The following is a 23,579-nucleotide window of genomic DNA, read 5'->3' as shown; positions in this document are numbered from 1 at the left end:
CTACCATGAGCTCAAGTTTGCAGTGGGACTGAACTATAGAGTAACTACAAATTAAATTGGATGCATATTTACACTAATACCTTGATATACTGGGTGTTTATTTATTTTTTGTTTTATTTTTTGTTTTATGAATGCTAGTATGGCCCATAATACTATCATACTTCTTTCCAATGGGTTGGTGTTCACGGTGAAGTCTCAGTGTGGTGACGTCACAGAAGGTCAGGGCGATTTAGTCTGAGGTCATCTGATGTCTCAGATTCGCCTGCCGCTGATGCACCCAGGAGGCGCCGTTTCTTTACAACCAACAAGTGAGTGTACTTTTTCTTTTTAACATGAATTTTCTGAAATATTTGAATGAGACTGAAATACTGTTTCTTAGCAATGTATGCAAAAAAACCTAACTTTTGCTTGATTTAAATTGTCTGTTTTTGCCAGTAAACCCTGGTGAAAATGTACCCAACCACCCTAACACAGTTGGCACGGTCGAATCCTTTCCAGACTCCTCTTTTTTCCATTAAACCGGATCAGCAACAAGAGAGCCAGCAGATAAAACGCAAACTTGCTGCAGCATCTTACAAAGGTAAGAAATTGCTGTTACTTATCTTCCGAACTGGATAATTTGCCAAAGGAATTAGACTAATGGAATATGCTTTGTCCCAAATTTTGTTTTTCTTGTTTATTTATTAATTATTTCTTGTTTGTATATGTTTTAATATTTGTTTATTTTTATGTATTATATTGTTTTATTTGTATAGATTTGTTTATATTTTATAGGTTGTTTGTTTGTTTGTTATTATTTGGTGTAAGATTTTGGAAAGGTCTCTGGTGTAATGATAAAGCTCAAAGTGGACTGCTTGTCATTCCATTCATAAAGAATTAACTTCCTTCACAAGGATTACACGTCTGGCTAATAGACTTTACCTAGTCATGATTCCCTGCTAATTCCTATGCACTTTTTCCTCAAGAAAATCTTGCACTTGAATACAGGTGATACATTTTGAATTATGTGCTGATTGTTTTTTTTTTACAATGAATGAGGACAAAAAGCATGCAAAATCATTGTAAATGTAGTCAAAATTGTTGAATTATATTCCAAGTCTCCTGTACTCATGCAATAGTTTTGTGTGACAAACAGGCTCTTTTTTTCCCACTTATTCACTGTTAACTGCTGCAGCTGGTTCATTGGGTCAGTGAGCCACAATATCTGATTTGTGAATAAATCATTCAGGTTTTATGAACTGGATCAGACTCAAAACAACAGTTCATTCTCAGACATCACAACATTTATCATGAACTTTCATGATCTAGAACTAAGCTAGATGATAAGATCCTTACACATTAAATTGGCTTAAACTGCACTCTGAAAAATTAAGGTTCCAAAAAGGAGTTTTTGCAGCAATGCCATTTAAGAACCATTTTGGGTTCCCAAAAGAACCTCTCAGTAAACAGTTCTAGTTTGAAGATAAAAATAAAGGTTGTGTATTGGCTTCTATGGCTCTATGAAAAACCTTTAACATCCATGAAACCTTTTCAATATACAAGGTTCTTTATAGTGCAAGGTTCTTACAAATGTTAAAATGTCCTTTACACTAAAAAAAAAAGGCTTCTTTTAAGAACTGTTCACAGAAAGGTTCTTTGGGGAACCAAAAATGGTTCTTCTATGGCAAAAACACCCTTTTGGAACCTTTATTTTTAAGAGTGAACATTTTTAATAATATTAAGAACCTTTTTCCACTATAAAGAACCCTTTGTGAAATGAAAAGATTCCATGGATGTTAAAGTGATAGCTCACCGAAAAATGAAAATTCTGTCATCAGACTCACCTTCAAGTTGTTCCAAACCTGTACGAGATTCTTTGTTCTGCTGAACACCAGGCAGATCTCGCCTCCCACTGTGGTAGTCAATGGGGGGCGAGATCTGCCTGGTTACAAAATTCTTCCAAATATCTTCCTTTGTGTTCAGCAGAACAAATACATTTATACAGCTTTGGAACAACTTGAGGGGGAGTAAATGATGACAGAATTTTCATTTTTGGGTGAACTATCCCTTTAAATGTTCTCCATGGAACCATAGATGCCAATATTAAAAGCGTGACTTAAGTATGAATTTATTTTTCCCTCTGTTTTTCACACACACAGTATTGATGTTTGTGATCAAATTTAAAGGGAAATGTTGTGATGTCAAATGTGTGTGTTTTCCGCTCTCAGATGCAGATGTGAGCTGTGAATATGGGTCAAATAAATATTACGCCCTCTGCGGTTTCGGTGGGATTTTGAGCTGTGGCCTCACACACACAGCAGTCGTACCCCTCGACCTCATTAAATGTCGCATACAGGTAATGTAACGTTGTGTTAAAGTGAAACGAGTCACCAGCTTATTTTGACTGATTTCATTCACTAATGCATTATTCCTGTTGTCTTCCAGGTGGACCCGGTTAAGTACAAGTCCATCTTCAATGGTTTCTCAGTCACCTTGAGAGAGGATGGCGTGAGGGGGCTGGGCAAAGGCTGGGCTCCTACATTCATTGGTTATTCCATGCAAGGCCTTTGCAAGTTTGGTTTCTATGAAGTCTTTAAGTCCCTGTACAATGACATGCTTGGAGAGGTGAGTCTCTACATTTGGGATACAAATAAGACAGAAAATGAGAGGGGAACTAATTTGGGTCTGCAAAGATTGTTCCAAAACAGTTTATTTAATAAATTTTTCCATATCTGTTTGTGATAGATCACCAGCTAACCTGTGTTGTTTGGTTTGGTCCGGTGAACAGGAGAATGCTTATTTGTGGAGGACGTCCGTTTATCTGGCCGCATCAGCCAGCGCTGAGTTTTTCGCTGATATTGCACTGGCTCCTATGGAAGCGTGCAAAGTGCGCATCCAGACGCAGCCCGGTTATGCTAACACCCTGAGGGAGTGCGCCCCTAAAATGCATGCTGAGGAGGGGCTAAAGGCGTGAGTAGATCCTTAACTCTCTAATGTTCTTCACTTAAGGGGCACACTTGTGTCAAAATAGACTGGAGACAAAAAGCATAATTTTTATAAATTAAAGGTACAATTTGTGATATTTTTTTCCGCTAGAGGTCGCTAGAAGCCTATTCAAAACAAAAGCGTAGTTTGATTACGCCAAGTTTTAAAGCGGAAACTTGGGACATGTGGTCTCCATTTCAACGGACGGTGCAAAAGAATAGGGATTGGAGTCTGGAAGAACTCATGTTCGTGGATGCGATTATTAACGTTACTGTAGTATGAAGCAGAGCAGGACCGAGTGTTGCGGGAGCTGAACGAGGAGCTGGAGCGATTGATCAACACACGCCTCACGAGCAGCGGGACTTTTATTATGACACAGTCGCCGGCGCCGCTTCCGCTTTTCCGGTCATGAGTTTACGGGAGCTGTCCTTGTCGACAGAACCAGCGGCAGATGGTAAACAGTAATTATGTTCCATAAAGAAGTAACACAATCCACCATAAAACGTGCAAGAAGTAAATAAGGAACTGCTTGAAGCAAGCTAGTGGTTTACTGGACGCTAGACACTACTTCCGAATTTGTCCACGGCACTGTTGTCATGTGGTTTCCACGTCAGTAAAGGCGGTAACAAAGGTAACTGACGTCATTGACAGGCGACTGCACTGCCCCGTGTCACTGTTTAGAATGGTAATTTTCTCATGATTTACAAGTAGTTGAAAACATTAGAGATATTGTTTGTAATCAGCTGGACAAAATATATAACACTAGCCTAGTGGTTTTTGGAGATTTTACTGCAAAAATGTTACATATTGTACCTTTAAATGAATGTACTATGATTTGTTGTTTACGATAATATTTATTTCTATCAGTTTTATTTTAGTTGTAGTAATATTTTGAATTAGCTTTTATTATATATTTAGTTTTAATATTTAATTAAATTTTTTAGTAATTATGTACTTTGTTGTGCTTATTTTTTTAAATATTGCTATTTAGGTTTAATACATTTTTATTTGTTTTTTATTTTATTTATTTATTTTTTTTAGTTAGTTTATTTCCAAGGCAACATTTCAAATTTTCAAAGTACTATATTTTCTTCAGGTTTATTTAAATGAACTACAGAGCCCCGGACATGACATGCAGGAAAATATAGTAGGCTAAATCGTGCGCACGATTTACTCATTCGTTTTCTCGATTTACTAAATCGTGCGCACAATTTACTTTTTTTCCCCCTCGTTTTACTAAAACGTGCACACGATTTACTATTTTGTTCTATCGATTTATAAATCATGCACATAATTTATAAATCGAGGGAATGAATTAGTAAATCGTGCACACAAATTAGTAAACCGAGGGAATGAAATAGTAAATTGTGTGCACGATTTAATTTTTTTTCTTGCATGTCATGTTCAGGGCTCTGTAATGAACAGATTTTTTTAAAATTTTAGTTTAGTTAATTATAATAGGCTAATCATTATTTCTGGATAAAATAATATATTCGATTAAAAAAAATCATATTTAAAATTCAAAATAAAAATGGAGTAAAGGTGTGTGTGTGTGTGTGTGTGTGTGTGTGTGTATATATATATATATATATATATTACAGAAGAGGATTAGGGCCAAGCAATAATAAAAAAATAAAACCATCTCGAGATTAAAGTTGTTAAATTTCAAGAAAAAACTCGAGATGAAATGTTGAGAATAAAGTCATTAAATTACGAGAAAAAACTTGTTAAATTACGAGAACAAATTCGTTAAATTATGAGAGAAATTTTGTTACATTTCATTAAATGTCGTTAAAAATGTTGAGAATAAAGTCATTACGAGAACAAATTTGTTAAATTATGAGAAAAATTTCGTTAAATGTCGTTAAAAATGAGAATAAAGTCATTAAATTATGAGAAAAAAGTTTTTAAATTATGAGAACAAATTCATTAAATTAAGAATTTGTTCTCATAATTTAACTACTTTTTTCTCGTAATTTAATGACTTTATTCTCAACATTTTATCTCTACTTTTTTCTCGAAATTTATCGAGTTTATTCTCAGCATTTTACCTTGACTTTCTCGAAATTTAACGAGTTTTTTCTCGTAATTTATTGAGTTTATTCTCAACATTTTTAACGACATTTAATGAAATTCAACGACATTTTTCTCATAATTTAATGAATTTGTTCTCGTAATTTAACGACTTTTTTCTCGTAATTTAATGACTTTATTCTCAACATTTTATCTCTTTTTTCTCGAAATTTAGCGAGTTTATTCTCGTAATTTAATGAGTTTATTCTCAACATTTTTAACGACATTTAATGAAATTCAACGACATTTTTCTCATAATTTAATGAATTTGTTCTCGTAATTTAACGACTTTTTTCTCGTAATTTAATGACTTTATTCTCAACATTTTATCTCGACTTTTTTCTCGAAAATTAACAAGTTTTTTCTCGTTATTTAACAAGTTTATTCTCAGCATTTTACCTCGACTTTCTCGAAATTTAACACGTTTTCTCTCGTAATTTAATGAGTTTATTCTCAACATTTTATTTCGACTTTTTTCTAGAAAATTAACAACTTTAATCTCGAGATGGTTTTATTTTTTTATTATTGCTTGGCCCTAATCCTCTTCCGTAGTATCTAGATATATTTTACATAGAGTTTTTTTTTTTTTTCAGATATAGTTAATTACTTTTACTAGGTTTTGCATTTGGATATATATTTAGACATTGTCAAAGATTATTTAATTGTTCGCTGAATTGTAGATTATACCCCAAAAATTGCTGTGTATTCTTTTGTGTTCACACAGCAAATGTCAGAAAACTCAAGTTTTGTACCATTCTGATAAATAAAAATAAAAAATAAAATCCTTTTTCGGGCTAAAACTGACTGAAGACCACCAGAGTGTTAAGGCTGACAAACAAAGTTGACTACATTACCCATGAGGCCCTTCAGAAGGCCTACATCTTGTGCTGAAGTACTGATTGTTGATGTGATCATCTGTGCAGGTTCTATAAAGGTGTTTATCCCTTGTGGCTGAGGCAGATCCCCTACACCATGATGAAGTTTGCTTGTTTCGAGCGAACCGTGGAGATGCTGTACAAGCACATAGTACCAAAACCCCGCAGTGAGTGCTCCAAACCTGAGCAGCTGGTGGTGACCTTTGTTGCTGGTTATATTGGTAAGTGCTTGGGCCCTTAGATATAGCATTTACCAAGGTATGTCTGTGTAAAGAGTGCTGACTCAATTTTGCATAAATATAGATACATGTAAGCTTCGTGTGTCTCTCCTCAGCTGGCGTGTTCTGTGCTGTGGTGTCCCATCCCGCGGACTCTGTGGTGTCTGTACTGAACAAAGAGAAAGGAAGTTCAGCTGTTGAGGTGCTGAAAAAACTGGGACCCGTTGGTGAGTCACTGCACACACATACTGTACAACATATAGCAGTCAACAGCTGTGGATCAAAAAGTATCCTGCTTACCAAAAAAATAAATTCACGGACATGAAATACTGATTTGAATTGCTATTAACTACAGAATGTCACAATTGACCAAGCAGAATTAAGTATATTAAAGGAATCTTTATTTTATTACAAACAAGATTAAAGAAGTAACTTTTAGACTCATTTATAGGATGTATATATCCTGCTAAACATTTTCTTGTTAAATTTAAAAAAGATATACATATGTAAATTGTTGCTTTTGCAATTTATGTCAAGTTTTTAATGGCTATTCATTTGTTTTGGACGTACAAATTCTAAGGAAAGAAACCACACTTTTTAGCATTTAAGAAACAAGTAAAACATTATATTGAATACATTTTTCACACAGAAAGCTATTCAGATTGTATAGGAAGATATTTTGCGTCTTTGTGCATTGTTTACTCCCCCTAGCAAATTGATTGATTGATTTTCTTTGTTAAAATCTGTTTATACATGCTTATTGTTCATTTGATGTGCTTATTAAAAACAAATTAGACATTTAAAGAGTTAATTCACCCAAAAATGAAAATTCTTTCATTTATTACTTAACGTTACCCTCACCCGTAAGACCTTCGTTAATCTTCGGAACACAAGTTAAGATATTTAGCTGAAATCCGATGTCTCCGTGAGGCCTCCATAGGAAACAATGGACACTTCCTTTCTCAAGATCCATAAAGGTACTAAAAACATATTTAAATCGGTTCATGTGAGTACAGTGGTTCAATATTAATATTATAAAGCGACGAGAATATTTCTGGAGCGCCAAAAAAAATAAATAACGACTTATTTAGTGATGATGGCCGATTTCAAAACAATGCTTCAGGAAGCATTGGAGCACAGTGTGTTGAATCTTCTGTTCGGAGCGCCAAAGTCATTTAATTCAGCCGTTGGCAGTTTGACACGCGATCTGAATCATGATTCGATACACTGATTCATTTATGCTCCGATGCTTCAGCAGTGTTTTGAAATCGGCCATCACTAAATAAGTCATTATTTTGTTTTTTTGGCGCACCAAAAATATTCTCGTCGCTTTATCATATTAAATTTGAACCACTGTACTCACATGAACTGATTTAAATATGTTTTTAGTAACTTTATGGATCTTGAGAGAGTAAATGTCATTGCTCCCTATGGAGGCCTCACTGAGCCATCGGATTTCAACTAAAATATCTTAATTTGTGTTCTGAAGATTAATAAAGGTCTTACGGGTGTGGAACGTCATGAGGGTGAGTAATAAATGACAGAATTTTCATTTTTGGGTGAACTAACCCTTTAAGCACCATTACACTGAAGTTGCAGAGAGATGTAATACTCTTTATTACCAAAAGAGGCAGCTGTTGTTCCTGGATTTATTCCCAGTAGATCACATCAGTTTCATAGGGATCTCATTTGAAAACCATAATCACCAATTTTGTGCACATATTCATTTTGCTCTTTTATCTTGGATCATTAATTATTCGCATATTTTAAGTCAGAGGGGTAGCACAGCAGAGTAATAGTATGTAATAATTTGTGTATAAATCAAGAGTTCATATGGCTTTTCTTTCTCCCACAGGAATGTGGAAGGGTCTTGTTGCTCGAATCATTATGATTGGTACGCTGACTGCCCTACAGTGGTTCATCTATGACTCAGTGAAGGTGTACTTCCGTCTGCCCCGTCCACCACCCCCTGAGATGCCCGAGTCCCTTAAGAGGAAGATGGGTCTCCTGGACTACTAGACTCCTCCCTTATCAACTGTATCCTGAGTAACTGCACAAATACAAAGATTTATTTTCACATTCACCAATTGCAATAAACGCCACAGTTCCTGGTGTGTTTATCAGCGCTGAAAGCACTATTGAATGATCATAAGACAAAGGGTTTCTCCAGTGTCTCTGTATGAATATTAGAGTAAAATCAATCACAAACTAAACATCTGTTGATTTTTATTTGACTTCTGTGTGTTTTTTTTTAAACCTTTTTGCTCTCATTAGGTAACTAAATACTAAAGAAAACACAAAAAACATAGAATTATCTTCTGGAAAGAGAATTTTCATTATGTTATTTGTATGTAATAAGTGTTTTGTCATTCACAGTGAACTAATATACTGCCATACCGCACAGTTATGAGTGTGATATTGCGTTTATACAACAGTTTGATGGCACGAGTGTGTAAATAAATAAGAAATAACAATCCCTGAAGCACTGATTGGCTGCTGATGGCCTGGAGCTCGCATATCCGAAAACGTCTAAACAAATTGTAAAATAGGCACTATGAATAAATATAAGTCACATATTTCAGGTCTAAACAACTACATTCTTGCCTAAAAAAACTTTTAAAACTGCAGTCGCTTCAAATACAAACGGTGAAAAGGAGTGCTGTTATCACTAGAAAATTGCACGGCTCTCAGCCAATCAGATTCAAGAACCAGAAAGAACTGTTGTATAAATTATATATATAAATAAATAATTTTATACAAAAGATAGACTACTTTTATTAAAGCTCATTTATTATACAATTGAACAAGTTTTCAGACGGTGTTGTTGTTCATTAACTAAAACTATAAAAAAATCATTTTTGTTAATTGGAAAAAAAGCTGAAATAAAATATAAATGAAAAACTTAAATGATTATATATATATATATATATATATATATATATACAAACCCGATTCCAAAAAAGTTGGGACACTGTACATATTGTGAACAAAAACAGAATGCAATGATGTGGAAGTTTCAAATTTCAATATTTTATTCAGAATACAACATAGATGACATATCAAATGTTTAAACTGAGAAAATGTATCATTTTAAAGGGAAAAATAAGTTGATTTTAAATTTCATGGCATCAACATATCTCAAAAAAGTTGGGACAAGGCCATGTTTACCACTGTGTGGCATCCCCTCTTCTTTTTATAACAGTCTGCAAACGTCTGGGGACTGAGGAGACAAGTTGCTCAAGTTTAGGAATAGGAATGTTGTCCCATTCTTGTCTAATACAGGCTTCTAGTTGCTCAACTGTCTTAGGTCTTCTTTGTCACATCTTCCTCTTTATGATGCGCCAAATGTTTTCTATGAGTGAAAGATCTGGACTGCAGGCTGGCCATTTCAGTACCCGGATCCTTCTTCTACGCAGCCATGATGTTGTAATTGATGCAGTATGTGGTCTGGCATTGTCATGTTGGAAAATGGTCTTCCCTGAAAGAGACGACATCTGGATGGGAGCATATGTTGTTCTAGAACTTGGATATACCTTTCAGCATTGATGGTGCCTTTCCAGATGTGTAAGCTGCCCATGCTACACACACTCATGCAACCCCATACCATCAGAGATGCAGGCTTCTGAACTGAGCTCTGATAACCTTGCCCTCTTTAGTCCGGATGACATGGCGTCCCAGTTTTCCAAAAAGAACTTCAAATTTTGATTCGTCTGACCTCAGAACAGTTTTCCACTTTGCCACAGTCCATTTTAAATGAGCCTTGGCCCAGAGAAAATGCCTGCGCTTCTGGATCATGTTTAGATATGGCTTCGCTTTGACCTATAGAGTTTTAGCCGGCAACGGCGAATGGCATGGTGGATTGTGTTCACCGACAATGTTTTCTGGAAGTATTCCTGAGCCCATGTTGTGATTTCCATTACAGTAGCATTCCTGTATGTGATGCAGTGCCGTCTAAGGGCCCGAAGATCACGGCCATCCAGTATGGTTTACCGGCCTTGACCCTTACGCACAGATTGTTCCAGATTCTCTGAATCTTTGGATGATATTATGCACTGTAGATGATGATAACTTCAAACTCTTTGCAATTTTTCTCTGAGAAACTCCTTTCTGATATTGCTCCACTATTTTTCACCGCAGCATTGGGGGAATTGGTGATCCTCTGCCCATCTTGACTTCTGAGAGACACTGCCACTCTGAGAGGCTCTTTCTATACCCAATCATGTTGCCAATTGACCTAATAAGTTGCAAATTGGTCCCCCAGCTGTTCCTTATATGTACATTTAACTTTTCCGGCCTCTTATTGCTACCTGTCCCAACTTTTTTGGAATGTGTAGCTCTCATGAAATCCAAAATGAGCCAATATTTGGCATGACATTTCAAAATGTCTCACTTTCAACATTTGATATGTTATCTATATTCTATTGTGAATAAAATATAAGTTTATGAGATTTAAATTATTGCATTCCTTTTTTATTCACAATTTGTACAGTGTCCCAACTTTTTTGGAATCGGGTTTGTATGATAAGAGCATAAAATTACTAAAATATAAGCGGAAATTAAAATGAAAACTGAAAATATATATTGGAAAAAAAAAAGCTAACTTTAGGGGAAACTGGGAAAATGTCAAATAATAAAAATAAAATAAAATACGTAAATAAATTCATATTTACTGAAAGGTAAGCATTACTTGAAGTAAACATTTTTAGATCATACTGGTTCGGCTAACAAAAGGCGAAGATGGAAACTACTGCTCAGGAATATCATTTGAATGCACCTTTAATTAGTTTCATTTATGAATGCTTTATAGCATTTCAGTGATGTGGTATCCAGTGTCTCGATTGCTTTGAGTGGCCCGTATGAGTGATGAACTAATACAGTCCATTTTGATGTCACAATGAACGTTCTCTTTCCTATTGTCATTAGCTTGATGTAAGCAACAGGAAAACGGTGACCTGTGACCTCAATACAGTCTGTTTTGAGCTCTCAAAGAGAAATCCTATCAGGAACACCAAGCAGAGAGGGGTCATTCACTGCACAGAGTGTGCCTGCATTTGGGCATCTTTGTAAGAGTATATGAGTTTTTGAGAGGGAAGGACTGCACGTGTTCTTGTGTTCTCATGTCTGTGTGCTCCATTGTTGTCATTATATCCCATTTGGTTTGTCTTGTTAATGTGGTTTGCAGTGGTAGCACTGTGAAGATGAATTCTGAGAAATAAATGCTCTCTGATTTGCTTCCTAAGCCGCTGATGCTGAGGGTCAAAGGTCACGAGGTGCTGAGCTGCATTTCACTGTAACCTTTTTGCCACAAATGCATTCACTCTGTAATGGCTCCACATGCACCTTTACCTCCCTAGTTAGTATTACAGCATCAAGCCATCAGAAATGTGTTAAAAGCACATGATTTCACTGTGCTTTTGGTATATAAATGAAGTTTAGTTTTAAAAATCAAACAAATCGGAATTAATGAATAAATCAAAACCCACATGAATGCAAAATACTGTTAGTCTAGCTGACTATTTTTAGCCTTTTGGTGAGCACATGAGCATAGTGTTAAATGTTAAAGCAGCTGTTTGTGAAGCTCATGTGATCATGTGCAATAGAATTACACCAATTAAATTTGACTGTAGATTTGAGTTTATGTTGTGAAAAAGCAGCAGTATTTGCATTGAAACTTTTAATTAAACTTTTTGTTCTTTGAAGCTGAAACTGAAATAAAGACATTTCTGATTTTCATTTAGTTTAACTTGATGTACTAAAATAACTAAAAGTGAAATAAAAATAATAAAAATGACCAACTTTAGCTAAAATTAAAATGGAAAATATAAAGGTAAAAACTCATTTAAAATATTTCAATGATACTAAAAAAGCACTGGTTAGAAATCATGTTTTGTTAAAATCTCTGATAAATATGCCGTATCATATTGCATAATCTGCAATATTTATGCATGTGGGAAATTTCTAACCAATTATCACCTCAAAATTGTTATAACTCTAAAATCAAAATCAAAAGGGAAAATAACTGAAAGGACATTCAGTACATTACTTAGGCAGTAATGAAAATTTGCTTTGCTTTTCCTTTAGTTATGGTTTCATATTTGACAAAAATAAATAAATAAATATATTTGGTACTGTTTTCATACAAGTTGGGTAATAAAGGAAGAACATTTCGGCCAAGAAGAGGTCATAACCTGAAGTGAGAATAGTGTTGGCAAATACCATACTCTATGTTTTTGGGCATGTGTGTGTGTGCTAATGTGTCTGTCTCTCTCTATTGTTGCAACCCTTGTCTCATAAAGGTCAGTCTGAAATAGCATGCAGTCCACCCGCCGGGTCACATGGGTTCATTAATAACCAAAGGTTTGGCAGCCTCTGTAATATTCCATGAGAGGGATTGAAGAGCCTAGAAGCAGAATAAAGATGCTCAACATTGAATTACATTCCTTATTAGTTTAATTAATAGTAATAATGCATATTCAGTACATATAAACATACTAAAATGTTTCATATACTAATAACTCTTTTGCTGACTCATAGTCAGAGCGTACTATGGTTGAAATCCTGTACATTTCCCAAGTTCCAGCTGCTCTCATTTCCCTAATGAAGAACAGCTGCCTTTTTCAGGCCAGTGATTGGCCACTGGTTTGATGGGCGGTAGATTTGTGCTCACTGATTGGTGGGAATATATGAGGTGAAATATAAGACTATAAAACTTATGATATATACAGCTACTTCAGTTTTTAGACAGCCATGTTAATAGATAAATATTTAACTAAAATTTCTCAACTGGCCTCTGATAACTAATTTCAATGACATGAGGCATAAAAGGTTATATTTGTACTTCAATATTTACAAAATGCCATTTTTAGACTAAGAAAAGTCTAAATTTAGCAGGATTGACCAAACTTAGATAAACAGCATGTGAGTTAAGCATGGTTAAGTGTTCTTTGGCAGCTTGATAAGGGCTTGTGTGCATTAAAGAAAGAGTAAACATGAAAATGAGGGTGAGTAAATAATGAAAATTTTAAATTTCCCGGAACTATCTATAGTGCCTCCATTATAGTGGCCATCAGGATGGCACGACCTAGAGGGGCACAGATGGTTATGTAATACACGCAGCCTATTACACAACCCATCACTAGCAGCAAGGTGTCCCATAATCCCCCCTAACACACACACACATGCACAGCTCTTCTTCTTCTCTTTTGCTCTTTCTTCATCCATTTATTTATATTTCATCTCTTTATTTCCTTATTTGATGCATGCAGACAAAGCTTTTAAGCAAATAGTGACAGTGCCCTCAATGCTGCTCTGATGTCACAGACATGCTCTTATTGGACGAGACAGTGGGAGGATCAGAGGTCTCATTGGTCCCCATATTTAGGATTTAAGAAAGTATTGTCTGATCATGAAAAGAAGGGTGTTGCTTGTTGCTGATGTGCCAAAGCACAAACACATAAATTGAGGGAAGTAGCCAAGCAAGTTTTCTTGATTTTTTTCAAATGTAATGTATGAGTTACAACAAGCTTTACTCATTAGGTTACCGCATCTGGATGTGTTTACTAGGCAGTTTGCAGGTTGCATAACACACACAACCCCACCATGCAGTCCAACGACTCCATTTGGGCAACCAACATATCATATAATCTAATGAAAGCTAATACATTCAATGTAATATTTAACTTTGCATAGTGATGACTGGGATGTACGACTTTAATAGGGCATTACTGACAAATATTGCATTAATACAAATCCCATTAAGGTGCAAGGTCAGTGGAGAGGAAGTATTTTTATGATAACAATTAAATCCTTGACATAGTCCTCCAAGGGGAAAGTGGGCTGGTCTGTCGTTCTCATATTCCTCATATCAGTAAGGGCATCGCATGCACTTGCACCAGTAGGTCATACGCTGTCTGCGTAGCGCCGCACGCTCAAATTCTGCTCCTCCACGAGTCACGCGACCGCGCACGCACGCTCGCTCACTCTCACCGGTGCTCAGCGGCTCGCACTGCCCTTCCTCCTGCAGTCAAGGATACTTATTTAACATTCCTGCAACAAATGTATGTATATGGTTTGAATGGCTGTTTTATTGCTTCGCATATGCATCATCTAAATAAATTCTCTCGTTTAGTATTATGTTAAACGAGCACCGTCGACACGGTGCGATGTAGCCAGTGTCGTTGACATTGAAGAGAGGGGTGAATAAATCTGCGGTGATGATTGCGACACATTTAAAGTTTTTAAAGTATTTTGTTGCTTTCCAACCTGAATTGTTAGATGAGCAGCCAAGGACGTTTGTGTGTGGGGTGGTGCACGCATGAACATGGAGGAATCCGGTGCACGCTGAACGTGAATTTGGCCTTGTTTAGAATGATCTGATGGAGGGAGGCCAAACTACGAATGTATGATTAACTCGAGACGCTTAAAATAAGAGTATATCGATTACCATCATGATTTTACAATTTACTGTTTGTTTTCAGATGCAGTTGCTGCATCCGAATCGTCAAGGACGTCGTAAGGACGCTTGCGTCATTAGTTTTTTTTTTTTTAATATAATGTTTTATGAGCGCTGAATTAAGTTGAAATACTACTTTATTTCTATTTTTAGAATTAATTTTCTAATGTGTACAGAATAGCAACAAGCTATGTATTTAACGAGTAAATAATTAAAATTATTATACATAATTTTTATTTTTGCTTTAAATAATGGGTGAATGAATAAACAAAGGCCAATTTTCACACCGTTTTAGTTCATTTAATTGATTTATTCATTAGCGTACCACGTAGCTTACTGTTTCACACATAGCTTAGCTATCCTCCAAGAGTCAAACCTTTTGTAAACACTTGATTTGGTTTGTCAGTTTTTACATTACAGCCATTTTGATGAATGTGGTTTAGCATCCATTGGCAGTGGAGTACTCTTTAGTACTGTTCAGGCTTCATGAAATTCATTGAGTGTTTCACACCAATATCAGCTCATTAAATGATAGTTATGTTAAGTAGCCGCAGCATTGCAAGATAAGGCTTTGAGATAGTCACATGACTGTGTTATGCTGGCTATGACCCTTGAAGAAGTGCAGTTAGACCTTTTATGATGGCAATATCTAACATTATCTAGATGATAAAATCTAACGTCTAACATAATCCTCATGAGCCCATTGAGGATTAGTGTCATAATTGAGCTCTATGTCTGTGTGTGTCAGAGTTTGCATGCTCATAAGCCAGTGCAGTGGTGTCTTGTAGGTTTGTCTAGCCAACTGTAATAAACTTAATTGACTGGAATTCTGTCTAAAAAATAAATTATGGTTTCATTTGTATAATGCATCTAAAAGCTTCCTAGGCCGGGCATAATTTTAGTTTATATCTGTAATAAATTAGTTTTTCTCTTGTTTGTTTTAGACAAATTGTCCATTGGCTAAAATGGACATGCATTGCCTAATCTTGCAGTGTGTAGAAACACTCCTTCAGTTTTCTAGATTTAGCAAATGGGGGCAGAGTGACTTGGCTCTAGTGGCTAATTTTATTATTGAATAGACCTCTGCTGGAAATGGGTAATTTGCTCAGTATGGAGTAATGGTTTACGCAATGAGGGTTACCTTGTTACCTTGACCCAGCTTTGATGCCTGACCATGTCAAACTTAACTGAAACTTAATCCAGTTAAAGGAACACTCCACTTTTTTTGAAAATAGGCTAATTTTCCAACTCCCCTAGAGTTAAACAGTCGAGTTTTACCATTTTCGAATCCATTCAGCCGATCTCTGGGTCTGGCGGTACCACGTTTAGCATAGCTTAGCATAGTTCATTGAATCTGATTAGACCGTTAGCTTTTTGCTCAAAAATGATCAAAGAGTTTTGATATTTTTCCTATTTAAGACTCGACTCTTCTGTAGTTACATCGTGTACTAAGACCGCCGGAAAATGTAAAGTTGTGATTTTCTAGGCCGATATGGCTAGGAACTTTACTCTCATTCTGGCGTAATAATCAAGGAACTTTGCTGCCGTACCACGAGTGCAGCAGGCGCAATGATATTATGCAGCGCCTCCATGGTTGCAAGTCCCAGGCACTACGTAATATCATTGCGCCTGCTGCACCCATGGTACAGCAGCAAAGTTCCTTGATTATTACACCGGAATGGGAGTATAGTTCCTAGGAAAAAATATCAAAATTCTTTGGTCATTTGAGCGAGATGCTAACGGTCTAATCAGATTCAATGAACTATGCTAAGCTATGCTAAAAGTGGTACCGCCAGACCCGGAGATCGGCTGAATGGATTCGAAAATGGTCAAACTCAACTGTTTAACTCTAGGGGAGTTGGAAAATGAGCCTATTTTCAAAAAAAGTGGAGTGTTCCTATAACATATACACAGCAGCTTCCTGAGGTTTTTTTTTTTTTTTTTTTTTTTCTTTCATTTCTATTATTTATGGTTTAGAGATGGTAAACACTTAATAGTTTGCATTGTAAACATGATCTGTCCTGTTCTTCAAGCGAGATCATGGCTTCAGTAATGCAGAAGCTGATCACTCCTTTGGCCACCGGCCCTGCTGAGCCCCCCAGGAACAAAGTCACAATTGTTGGCGTGGGACAGGTGGGCATGGCGTGCGCTGTCAGCGTCCTGCTCAGGGTAAGAGACCCTCCTCTTAATCACCAATGAATGACTCTACATGAATGTACTTAGCAAATGTTTTTACTTTGAATTTTGGCACTATTCATGCCTTGAATATGTTAGATTTATAGTTTCAATAGTTTGTGGTCACATTTACTGTTGCTAGGTAAAATTTTGTGGGCAAAATCCAGTAATTTCAACATGCAATTGGGAGTTTTGCATGAGCTACTGTACACTAGACAATGAGTCTTTTTTTGCCTGCTAAATTTATTTCTGTTTCTTTCCTGTCTTGTAGGAGCTTACAGATGAACTGGCTCTGGTGGATGTTGTGGAGGATAGACTGAAGGGAGAGATGTTGGATTTGCAACATGGCAGCCTTTTCCTCAAGACCCCTAAGATCGTGGCTGACAAGGGTGGGTTGCACTTATGGGCATGACTCTTTATTAAAATGCAATTATTAAAATCTGCATGAGGAAAATCCAAAATTTCTGCTTCTGTGGATTCATATTGAAATGGCAGGATTTTGCCTGTGAAAATTTGCTGAACAACACCCCTTTACAACGAAATTAAACTAACTTTAAGAATTTCAGCATTGTGTCTGAAGTTTTGAGTTTGTGTTTGTATTTTTTGATAGACTACTCTGTGACCGCCAACTCTCGTATCGTGGTGGTGACGGCCGGAGTGCGTCAACAGGAGGGTGAGAGCAGATTGAACCTGGTGCAGAGGAACGTCAACATTTTCAAACACATCATCCCTCAGATTGTCAAATACAGTCCTGACTGCATCCTCGTTGTGGTGTCCAATCCAGGTGAGCAAACACTCACAACATGCTTAATTTGAATGTTTTGCTGTTCAGCACTTCAGGTTCCTGTACTGTATTGTATTTATATTAACCGCTGTTTGTGTTCATGCAGTGGATGTTCTGACCTACGTGACCTGGAAGCTGAGCGGCCTGCCAAAGCACCGCGTCATTGGCAGCGGGACCAACCTGGACTCCGCCCGTTTCCGCTACATCATGGCGGAGAAACTGGGCATCCACTCCAGCAGCTTTAACGGCTACATCCTGGGAGAGCATGGAGACTCTAGCGGTGAGAGAGGGAGCTGAATGAAGAGAAAGATGGAGGGTGTGCAGGGGAAGAAAAGTAATCAGAGGGAGCGGATGAAGAGCTGGAAGCCCTATCACAGCATATTTTTAAAGCTGCTGTTCTTTTATTTAACAGTGCCTGTATGGAGTGGAGCAAATGTTGCAGGAGTCAGCCTGCAGAAACTCAACCCTGACATTGGCACAGATAAAGACAGCGAGAACTGGAAGGAAGCTCACAAGATGGTTGTGGACAGGTAGGGGACATCTTGTTTCGAGGGCTGTTATGACTGATAGGGAATTAGAATAAAGATTATTAAAGGGTTAGTTCACCCAAAAATGAAAATTCTGTCATTTACGCTCCCTCATGTTGTTCCAGACCTGTAAATTAATCTCTGTTATCGGAACACAAATGAAGATCTTTTTAATGAAATCTGAGCGCTTTCTGTCCCTCCATTGACAGCCTTTGCAACTACCACTTTCAAGCCCCAGAAAGGAAGTAATCCATGTGATTCCAGTGGTTTAACCTCAATTTTATGAAGCATCACAAGTGCATTGTTGCAAAAAAAGTAATTTAACACTTTTACAAAATATTAATCTCCAACACATGTTCCGAAGATGAACTGATGTCATCCAGGTTTGGAACAATATGAGGGAGAGTAATTGACCCTTCGCAAAGACCTGCCCCCCTTAGTTACTGTTGTTTTGTCCGACAAGCCGTGGCGCTGTCACGCCACACACAGTGAAAAATACATCGCGGAGCAAAGAGGACAATGACAACACATCGACAGACAAGACAAAGCAGGTTACTTATAATATTAAACAAAGTCCCAGCTTTCAAACTGTGTAGTTATTAAAGAAATTCAAACAATAAAAAACGTTTTGTGGCACTTTAATGTGTCGTGACCATAGTCGTGACAGATTGCTGTAACGCCTCAGCTCAAGAGGCTCGTTAACTGATCATCTCTTACTACTAGTCCATTTATAACATCAAATAAACATGAATGAACATGAGAATGAATGTTGTTTCAAACGCAAAAAGACGTCAATATACACAATTTTTCAAGTTAAACTCCACCGAGGTTAATCTTAACTACTGGCTGCTTCGTCGGACAAAATGGCGGATGCGGCATTCTGATTGGTTGGATCGCTTGTCAATCAAACTCCTGGCAAAGGGTCAATTAATAACAGAATTTTCATTTCTGGTTGAAGTAAGTGCTGTTGAAGGTGAATTTAAAGAATTTCAATATTTTTCATAATTTCACTAAATAGTTTTCAGCTAGAGTTTTAATGTTTGACACACCCATAAGCTAGAATTTTTTTTTTTTTTTTAAGAAATTTGAACATGGAAGAATAATTTGGAGTAATTTTTCTACACAAAGCAGGTCATCTGTTTAAAAAAAAAAAAATTGATCTCAATATTTTATATATAAATAAAAGTCCAATAATTCAGACAGAATTGTTTTTTTTTTTTTTTATATATATCTATATACATTTATAAATTTGTATACATATAAAACTCTGCAAAGAATTTAAAAATCCTGTTTTTAAAAACAAATGTGAGGTTTGGCATTACTAAATAATGATAAAAGATAAATATCCATTGTTAATTAATTGCTCCCATGTTCTCATAGTGCCTACGAAGTGATCAAGCTGAAGGGATACACTAACTGGGCAATCGGCCTCAGTGTGGCTGACCTGACCGAGACCCTGGTGAAGAACCTGAACCGGGTCCACCCTGTATCCACCATGGTGAAGGTGAGAGGAGTTCGCACTGTGTAGTTATACAGTTTCATATCCCAGAACTGCACAGAATGTTATTGTTGTTGGTGATCACTTCATGTGTCTCTTATGTCGTCTGCAGGGCATGTATGGCATCGGAGACGAAGTGTACCTGAGTCTGCCCTGTGTGCTCAACAGCAGCGGAGTGGGCAGCGTCATCAACATGACCCTGACCGACGAAGAAATCGCTCAGCTGAAGAAGAGCGCCGACACTCTGTGGGGCATCCAAAAAGACCTGAAGGACCTGTAGATCCACCACAGGATGCCACACACTCCTTCACTTTTCACACTCCCTCAGTATCTTTACACACACTCTCTCTCTCTCCAACTCTGTGTCGGTCCTTTCTTCTCACTTTCTTTTGGATATGCTTGCTTTGATGTATTTTTCCATGGTGGTTAATGTAGGCATAATAATCTAAAATGTGAATTTTTTCTTCTAAAGAGAACGATCAAAGGGGAACATCTTTGCACTTGTTAAGTCACTGTGTAGGCAATGAAGAAAGAACAAACACCTCTCTTGTCTGGACATAATTTAGTGAGATCATTAGGGAACTTTCTGTCGCTGTTTAAGTCAAGAGGAGAAGGGGCTGAAGTGAGGTAGAATCAAATGGATTCATTCTGAATGATTTTCTAAGTGTTGGTCATATTGGTGAGTGTGTGTGTGTGTGTGTGTGTAAGATGAATTAATAAATTAATGAAATGGTTCAAATCTGTCTGGGCTGTTTTTGTGATCTTACTGATGCGAGTATTTAGCACCTTCTTGTGGTAAAAACCTTTTATATTTAAATAACAAGCTGTATTACTTGATAGACTTTCAAAAAGTGTCCAAATTATAACACTGACTTTAACTTGTGTTATGTTGTGGGTCACTTTGACCCGTTTAGATTTTCTAGATGTTGGAAATACTGGTTAACCTATATATATATATAATATATATTTTATATATATATATATATATATTATATAAAAATTTCTTTATTTTGTGACTTTCTCATTTATCATGAACATGCATGCAAAGTTTCAACATGCTGGTGTTTTTTGACATATACAAACAAAAGTACTATTACGTTCGTGATGTTTGCGGGTCAATTTGACCCGCATATTTTAACGCTCTAAGGCAACTGTACTGACCCAAAATAACATTTCTTGGTTATATTTTTTTTAATTTTTTTACTACCTTTATGAAGCTAAAAAATTTGGTTTTCCACACTTCAATACAGAAAAATATTTTGTCAGCCACAGATGGTAAAAATTACCTATCATTTATTTTTTCAAGCTACCTGATATAATATTAAACCTTTTGTTTTCTCATTAAGGGTCATGAACATGCATGCAAAGTTTCAACACACTGATGTGTTGTGAAATGTGCACACAGAAATTGTATACGTTCGTACTGTCCGTGGGTCAATTTGACCCATATGCAACCATTCAAAATCAACTACAGACACTAAATTCGAAACACTTCTGTGTTGTACGTCAGAACTCCTCAACTCTAGTACTGATGTGTCAGTGTCTTAATGAGTTTAACTGCTTTTTATTTTCAAAGTTTGTAGAAATATAAAGTTGTTTCCCTGATAATTATCTATCCCACTTTTTGAGCATAGATATTAAAATGACTTTTCTAACTTAAATTGTTAACTTTTGAATACTTCAGAGCACAGACTTAAGTTTGGTATCTTTTTAAAGGGAAAACTTCACAGATTATTGTAGAAGTAAAAAGTAAAAAAAAAAAGTTACAGAAGTTTATGAAAATTTAAAATATATAAATTTTTTATATTTTATATAAAATATATATTTTACAAAACATTTTCAACTCTAAAACATCAAGAAAATCAAAGTTAAATATCTGAACAAGTTCTGTGCCGAATTTTAGGTTGATATCTCAAAAAAAAAAAAAGTTTTAGTAAGACTTTTTGTGCAGTACTAAACTTTTTCACCAGATGACATCAAGACTCCACTGGTGACTCTTCGATTTCCATATATGGTTTGAGTGATCTGAACCATATTTTCCATACTTTTTAAAATATTTATGAAGTAGACATCCTGTTCATTAGAAGTTTGGGCAGTAATATTAATATTTGATTTGAATTCGATCCCTAAAACACATAAAAAAAAAACATAAGGAAAGAATCAGAGCGTGTTATAGTTTGGCACCGCATCACAAATGAAGAATCTATCACTATTTATCTATTGCTCTGTCGTTTCTTTTGAAAATCAGTCACCAAATATGAAAACTAGAGTCTGAAAGCTTTCAAACGATATATAGATTGTCAAGATTACTTTAGGTTTAGACTAAGATATTGTTATAAATGTATAATGGTAAATGTCCCACAGGTCGGGGGAGGGGCCGTCTTAAAAATAGTGGTTAAAAATATTTTTATTAATCATAAATTCAGATATTTATTCTTTGTAATGTGTGAAAAATATTGATATTAAAATTAATTATTTAAACATGATTGTATTTTTTTTTCATAGTGTAATTTTTGAGGAATTGTATTGAATCCAATGAGGGTCAATTTGACCCGCTCCATAAAGAGTGTACACAGAAATCAAACATTGCACAAGGGTTAAAAATGGACAGCTAGTTTTCATCTCGCGTAACTCAAATGTTTTGTTTTTCAGCTAAACGTTTCAAAGACAAGTTTTTGTGACACTTCAATGTTAAATTACAGTATTTTGTCAATGTTTTATCCTAAAATGAACAAAAGTGCCACAACAGACTTTACGTAGCCTATTCTGTTTACGGTCGAGTAGGTTACTCTCTAACTTTGAAACCCCTTACTGAGAATAATAATATTAAGATTCCTTCAACCTTTTGTATTAACCTCTTGTCTGCTTCCACAATTATAATTCAAAAGCCATCAAACAATATAAAACGTTTATTGCACAAATACAATAACTCAATGAAACAAGTGCGCCATAAAATCCCATGATTGAAAATAAAAAAGCATAATAACAGGCAAAGCGTGCCTGAAATAATTACCCACAGTTTTCAACCAAGCAAACCACATCCTTCCATCTGCTGAAGAGTGACTTTCACGAAGTTTCTAATCGTTTTCTCAGGTAAAACATCATTGGCAGCAGGTGCTTTTGTTTGGGTCCGTCAGAGTCAGTAGTTGTCGCTTGATTTCGCTTCCCAAAGCGCAGCCCAAACGGATTGTAGTTGAATTTGCTGCGTGTTAATCGATGTTTGCAGGAAATTTTACTCGATTCATCTTTTTCTTGGATGAAAAAGCAAAGGCTTGCGTCGTCCGAAGCGTTGGGCTCGTCAAATTGCCTCCGCTCCATTGAGAGATAATGCTGCTTGGAGTCTGTAAAGTAAGATATCATTTTTCAGTGCACTCTTTAACAAATATTAATCATGTATTTGGATTGCAATACATCAACTTACCTGGAATGGGATCAGGTGTATCCATGTCAGTGAATGGTGCTCTCATAGCTGTGGACTGACAGATCATTGCTGACAGGAAGAGAATCAGTGCCTTGATGTTCATACTGCTGAATTGTAAAGCTTATGGAGCACTGCTGAGCCTTTCTCTCTTCAGTGAACAAACCAATGCTCTGCTGTCCTCCTTCAATATAAAGCTTTGCTGGTGACATCCTCTGACCTTATTTTACATGTATGACTGTGTTTGGAAAGTAGGACCTCCCTGCCTCATCCCTATTAGAGCATTTAACTGTTAAAATGATATTTTTTTTTCTTTCTTGGAAATCCATGGTAAATTGTCCACTGCGATTATTCAAATAGCTGCTGAAGTTTTGCTGCGAAACCAACCAAAAGCACATTATATGCGTTTTTATACACATCACACATTTTAATTTGTTTTCTCTCATTCTGTGCCAGAGAAAAATATGATATGAAAGTAAAATAAGGGTCTTGTTGCAGGAAAACATGAATGGAGCCACCATAATGGTGCACAATCATGGTCAATTTCACTGCATGTTTGTGGGGAAAATATAGTAAACTTTCATTGTCATCTTGC

General features: G+C 36.2%; 3 protein-coding genes across 4 annotated transcripts; 2 read left to right on the top strand and 1 right to left on the bottom strand.

The window, feature by feature from the left end:
* Window positions 1-247: 247 nt before the first annotated feature.
* slc25a3a (solute carrier family 25 member 3a) lies at window positions 248-8,331 on the top strand. Its single transcript, XM_067391048.1, is given in 9 exon segments — window positions 248-286; window positions 288-308; window positions 436-580; window positions 2,208-2,335; window positions 2,425-2,604; window positions 2,768-2,949; window positions 5,961-6,133; window positions 6,247-6,357; window positions 7,986-8,331. Coding segments are annotated over 9 exon segments (1,143 nt in total). The 3' UTR covers window positions 8,150-8,331.
* Window positions 8,332-14,026: 5,695 nt separating this feature from the next.
* Window positions 14,027-20,305, top strand: ldhba (lactate dehydrogenase Ba). 2 transcript variants are annotated; one of them, XM_067391910.1, is made up of 9 exons: window positions 14,410-14,529; window positions 14,608-14,641; window positions 16,616-16,751; window positions 17,029-17,146; window positions 17,368-17,541; window positions 17,648-17,821; window positions 17,954-18,071; window positions 19,449-19,572; window positions 19,679-20,305. In XM_067391910.1, the coding sequence occupies exons 3-9, from the start codon at window positions 16,623-16,625 to the stop codon at window positions 19,844-19,846; spliced, it is 1,005 nt and encodes a 334-aa protein (XP_067248011.1). In that variant the 5' UTR covers window positions 14,410-14,529; window positions 14,608-14,641; window positions 16,616-16,622; the 3' UTR covers window positions 19,847-20,305. The 2 variants fall into 2 exon arrangements, with proteins under 2 accessions (XP_067248010.1, XP_067248011.1); XM_067391909.1 differs by lacking the exons at window positions 14,410-14,529; window positions 14,608-14,641 and adding an exon at window positions 14,027-14,187.
* A 2,216-nt stretch (window positions 20,306-22,521) lies between these two features.
* kiss2 (kisspeptin 2) lies at window positions 22,522-23,123 on the bottom strand. Its single transcript, XM_067391047.1, has 2 exons — window positions 22,988-23,123; window positions 22,522-22,907 (listed from the first exon to the last, which is right to left on the bottom strand). Exons 1-2 carry the CDS (start codon window positions 23,088-23,090, stop codon window positions 22,633-22,635), a joined length of 378 nt encoding a protein of 125 aa, XP_067247148.1. The 5' UTR covers window positions 23,091-23,123; the 3' UTR covers window positions 22,522-22,632.
* Between the last annotated feature and the right edge of the window lie 456 nt (window positions 23,124-23,579).

Source organism: Chanodichthys erythropterus, chromosome 8 (assembly GCF_024489055.1).
Source record: "Chanodichthys erythropterus isolate Z2021 chromosome 8, ASM2448905v1, whole genome shotgun sequence".
Taxonomy (NCBI): Eukaryota; Metazoa; Chordata; class Actinopteri; order Cypriniformes; family Xenocyprididae; genus Chanodichthys; species Chanodichthys erythropterus.
The sequence above is the reverse complement of the archived record's forward strand: the minus strand, read 5'-3'. Positions and strand labels throughout refer to the sequence as shown.

Bases quoted from the DNA above. Each gene is read 5' to 3' on its own strand.
- ldhba (XM_067391909.1), top strand. From the start codon at position 16,623: ATGGCTTCAGTAATGCAGAAGCTGATCACTCCTTTGGCCACCGGCCCT. The intron at 16,752-17,028 runs GTAAGAGACCCT...CCTGTCTTGTAG, and splicing joins CTGTCAGCGTCCTGCTCAGG to GAGCTTACAGATGAACTGGC. The intron at 18,072-19,448 runs GTAGGGGACATC...ATGTTCTCATAG, and splicing joins CACAAGATGGTTGTGGACAG to TGCCTACGAAGTGATCAAGC.
- kiss2 (XM_067391047.1), bottom strand. From the start codon at position 23,090: ATGAACATCAAGGCACTGATTCTCTTCCTGTCAGCAATGATCTGTCAG. The intron at 22,908-22,987 runs GTAAGTTGATGT...CTTACTTTACAG, and splicing joins TACACCTGATCCCATTCCAG to ACTCCAAGCAGCATTATCTC.